The following is a 4,102-nucleotide window of genomic DNA, read 5'->3' as shown; positions in this document are numbered from 1 at the left end:
AAAAAAAAAAAACTCAAACTCAAGATCTGTTCACACCAAAATGAATGTTCTGTATGAAAATAAATTGGTGAGATAAATATTTTAATTTGAATGAACAGCTGTTAATGCTTAATCTGCTCAGACCAACACTAACAAGATGTCATTAATGCAGCATTTTCTTTTTTTAATGGAGAGATGGTCTTTCAAACAATTCCAATCCATTCCAAACTATTCCAATTCCAAATTTTAGCTTTATCAAAAACATTTGATGCCTGTTTTTTTTGGCCTCCATATGCTTGAATATCATGGTTTGAACCTTTGTATCTGCTCTGCTAGTTCCTGCAGCATCTCCTCAGAGCTGTCACACACTTTCTCCCCCAGCACCCCCATGATCTCCTCCACTGAGAGGAAGGGCATGTCTCCTTGCTTATTTCGGCCTGTAACACATGCAAGGTCACTAATTAAAACAGCTGTTTCCTACTACCATTATACATTTCACCAGAAAGGTTTTACAGAGGTAAAACTTGTTAACATTAGTTAAGAAATAGCTAACATGAATTAAAAATAAACAATACTTCAACACAAAGCAAGGTTAGTAAAGCTTGGAAATTTCTATATACACAAAAACAATTTCAAAAAGTTAAATAATACAAATATAAATAAACATCAATAGGATAAATCAGAATGCTTATATGCTGTTTTAAAAATGAACAGTAACTAATAAATGCGAAGTTTATACCCTGAGAGGTGTGTGTCGTCTCCTCATCACTGTCTTCCTCCCTCCTGCCCTTCTTTTTTGTTTTGCGAATTCGGATCTCTCGAGCATTTCCGCCTCCACTTCCTTTCACACTTCCGCTGCCCTCTGAGGAACATAAAAAGCCAACAGCAGGCAATCAACAGCATGTTCTACTACAAGAATTAAAAACTACTGCAAGTTATGAAAATTGTAGAAAGAAAAAAAACAATCTGAGTGATGTATAGTAATTGAGCTCATCAAGCCATACCTTTTCCTCCCTACTAGCTTTTTGCTTGCATCACAGCCATTAACTGTGAATGGCTTCGCTCTATTGCTAAGCTTAGTGTTAGATGGTATTAAATCAGAATGCTTATATGCTGTTTTAAAAATGAACAGTAACTAATAAATGCGAAGTTTATACCCTGAGAGGTGTGTGTCGTCTCCTCATCACTGTCTTCCTCCCTCCTGCCCTTCTTTTTTGTTTTGCGAATTCGGATCTCTCGAGCATTTCCGCCTCCACTTCCTTTCACGCTTCCGCTGCCCTCTGAGGAACATAAAAAGCCAACAGCAGGCAATCAACAGCATGTCCTACTACAAGAATTAAAAACTATGAAAGTTATGAAAATTGTAGAAAGAAAAAAAACAGTCTGAGTGATGTATAGTAATTGAGCTCATCAAGCCATACCTTTTCCTCCCTACTAGCTTTTAGTTTGCATCACAGCCATTATCTGTGAATGGCTTCTCTCTATTGCTAAGCTTAGTGTTAGATGGTATTGCAGAGAGAAAAACATTTGCATATGACCCCGAGTGTAATGTTCTCTTCCTGGAGGAGAGAGACTGTAAATTTGAAATTTTGCGTTTATTTGCCCTGCATTTGGTCAATTTAATACACTAGCATACAGATGGTTACAATGCTAAAAGCAGGCATGGATGAAAAGCCACAAAAAAAATAGAATTCTAATTTCACAGGTCTTAAAAATGAATTAATCTGATTATCTGAAACGATTATCTAAAGTTAACTCTCTTTACCTGAGGCCTTCTTCCGGCGTTCGTCTCGTTTGCCTTTCTTTGAAGACTCCAACAAAACAGACGCTTGTTTGACATCATCCTCCGTTATCAGAAACACTGGGTTATTCTTCACTTCCTATTGTTAAAGCAGAGAAGTTAAACACATCCAGTGACAACCCGCTTCAAATGTTTTAGTCTAGAATTGGGTTATTTCTTGCTGGAAATAACGCTTTCAAGCCAGTGTGTTCACCAAAAATGTGCTGATGTCTTGTTATTTGTTCATCCATTAATATTTTTGATTTCATTTATATATTTTCATATCTAGTTTTTATTTTCGTTTAATGTTTAGTAATTCTGTTCAGTGCTTTTGTGATTTTATTATTACTAATCGGTTTGATTTAATTCTTAAAAAAATGTAGATATAGTTTTTATTTATTTTTATATCGTATTTTAATGCTTCCAACTTTTTCAAGTTTGTTGCCAAGGCAACAATTCTAATTTTCATTTAGTTTTTCGTAAAAAAATTTTTTTTTGCATTATTTCAAATAACAAATATGTTTTAGATGTTTTAGTTAAAGTTATGAACCAGTTGAGTCCTCTGCACAATGTGACTTTGCTGCAGCCTGGAATTGAACTGCTGGTTTCGTCTGGCCAGAGGAGAACTGGCCCCCCGACTGAGCCTGGTTTCTCCCAAGGTTTTTTCTCCATTCTGTCACTGATGGAGTTTTTGTTCCTTGGCGCTGTCGCCTCTGGCTTGCTTAGTTGGGGACACTTCATTTCCAGCGATATCGTCGACTTGATTGCACAGACACTATTTAAACTGAACTGAGCTGGATGATGACATCACTGAATTCAATGATGAACTGCCTTTAACTGAAAATTGAGTGTTTACTATTGTCCTTTTGCATTATTGACACACTATTTTCCTATTTAATACTGTAAAGTTGCTTTGACACAATCTGTATTGTTAATAGCGCTATATAAATGAAGGTAAAAAAAAAGAAAAAGACAGTTAATGATAATAACCCTGCTTGGAACTCATGAGACTGATGTTAATATTAATGTTAATTCAAGCACTTGCCACATAGACATTTATGGAAGATTCTCCAAAACCAGCAAACTTGAACTTTTTTGGCTATCGCACTTGATTTTTCATAAACAAATGATTTTGGACTTGAACATTAAAATGTGAAAACAGGCAATTTTGTCATTTTAATATGATGTGTGCAGGTACTCCAGGTGTGTAGTGTACAGAAAAAGCGTGCATACCTTCTGTGCTTTCTGTTGCATAATATCATCAAACAAAGCGATGCATCCCGTGATGAACTTCTCGCTGACCACACAAGTGGAGAGAAGCCTTGCACTGGACTGCACATGCATGCCCCTCAGCACTTCATTCAACAGAATTCCTACATCTTCCTCCAACAGACTGCTTGGGATCATTGGCTAAACAAGAAATGAACATAACACTTATGGAGGTATTTTTCCATTTAAAAAAATAATAAATAAAAATACGAATAAATGTTGCATGACTGTACCTGTAGGTCGACCCAAGTGGCTGAGTTGATAGTCTCCTCCACTGAGGCCTCCAATTGATCTATGATGGCTCTGCCAACACATGCAGATTTGAGAAAAAGCAGTTTGCTAGACTTAAACCGCTTCTTTATGTAGCTGACTGGATCAGGTATCCCCAAACGGGTCAGCGCCTCAAACTCTGCAGGAAAAAAGACACAACTGGTCTGAGAAGAGCTTTACAGGACTGTTCTTGGATTAATATGAATTCAACTCCAGAACTAGCGTAGTGTCAAGTTGCCACAAAAAAGTTATTTTGACTCATCTCTCATTTAAATAAAAACAAAAACAGCAAACTTCAAATGAAATGCCTTTAAGATTCACAGTTTGGCTTCTAAAACCTTTACAGCACTACCCCTATTTGCTTCCTAAATGACTAAATGTAAATCCAGTGCTGCGACTGCAACACATTGGGAGTCATCAGTTTTTCTGGGCCCCTAATTTCCAGAGAAGGGAGACTGAACATTTTAAAGGGGTCATATGATGCTATTTTAAAGATCATTATTTGGTGTATTTGGTGTAACAGAATATGTTGACATGCTTTAATGTTCAAAAAACACATTATTTTTCAAATACTGTACATTATTGTAGGTCCTCTATGCCCCGCCTCTCTCAACAAAGCCCCCTCCTTTGACAAGCGCAGTCTGCTCTGATTGGCCAGCTGACCCAAGCACTCGTCGGAAATGTAACGCCCCTTACCATAATCACGAGCTTCATCTTTCAAAATAAATGTAAAGACAGAGCCCGAAAGGGGAACAGAGTCGCGTGACAGACACAGTGATGAAGCTGGTATGTGCTCTCTCGCGC

At 37.3% G+C, this 4,102-nt stretch overlaps 1 protein-coding gene across 3 annotated transcripts in view; it reads right to left on the bottom strand.

The window, feature by feature from the left end:
* The window catches only part of LOC107755003 (E3 UFM1-protein ligase 1-like), an 18,165-nt gene that overhangs the window by 3,532 nt on the left and 10,531 nt on the right, over positions 1-4,102 (bottom strand). For 2 of the 3 annotated variants that reach the window (XM_016571648.1, XM_016571647.1), the window contains exons 9-13: positions 3,262-3,437; positions 2,993-3,169; positions 1,745-1,859; positions 719-841; positions 296-416 (exon numbers count right to left, since the gene is read on the bottom strand). In XM_016571648.1, coding sequence (XP_016427134.1) covers positions 296-416; positions 719-841; positions 1,745-1,859; positions 2,993-3,169; positions 3,262-3,437 — 712 coding nt within the window. Of the gene's footprint in view, positions 1-295; positions 417-718; positions 842-1,136; positions 1,260-1,744; positions 1,860-2,992; positions 3,170-3,261; positions 3,438-4,102 lie in introns of all 3 variants that reach the window. The other variant, XM_016571649.1, reaches the window with a different exon arrangement.

Source organism: Sinocyclocheilus rhinocerous, unplaced genomic scaffold, assembly GCF_001515625.1.
Source record: "Sinocyclocheilus rhinocerous isolate Xijiao unplaced genomic scaffold, SAMN03320098_v1.1 scaffold3064, whole genome shotgun sequence".
NCBI classification, from domain to species: Eukaryota; Metazoa; Chordata; class Actinopteri; order Cypriniformes; family Cyprinidae; genus Sinocyclocheilus; species Sinocyclocheilus rhinocerous.
The sequence above is the reverse complement of the archived record's forward strand: the minus strand, read 5'-3'. Positions and strand labels throughout refer to the sequence as shown.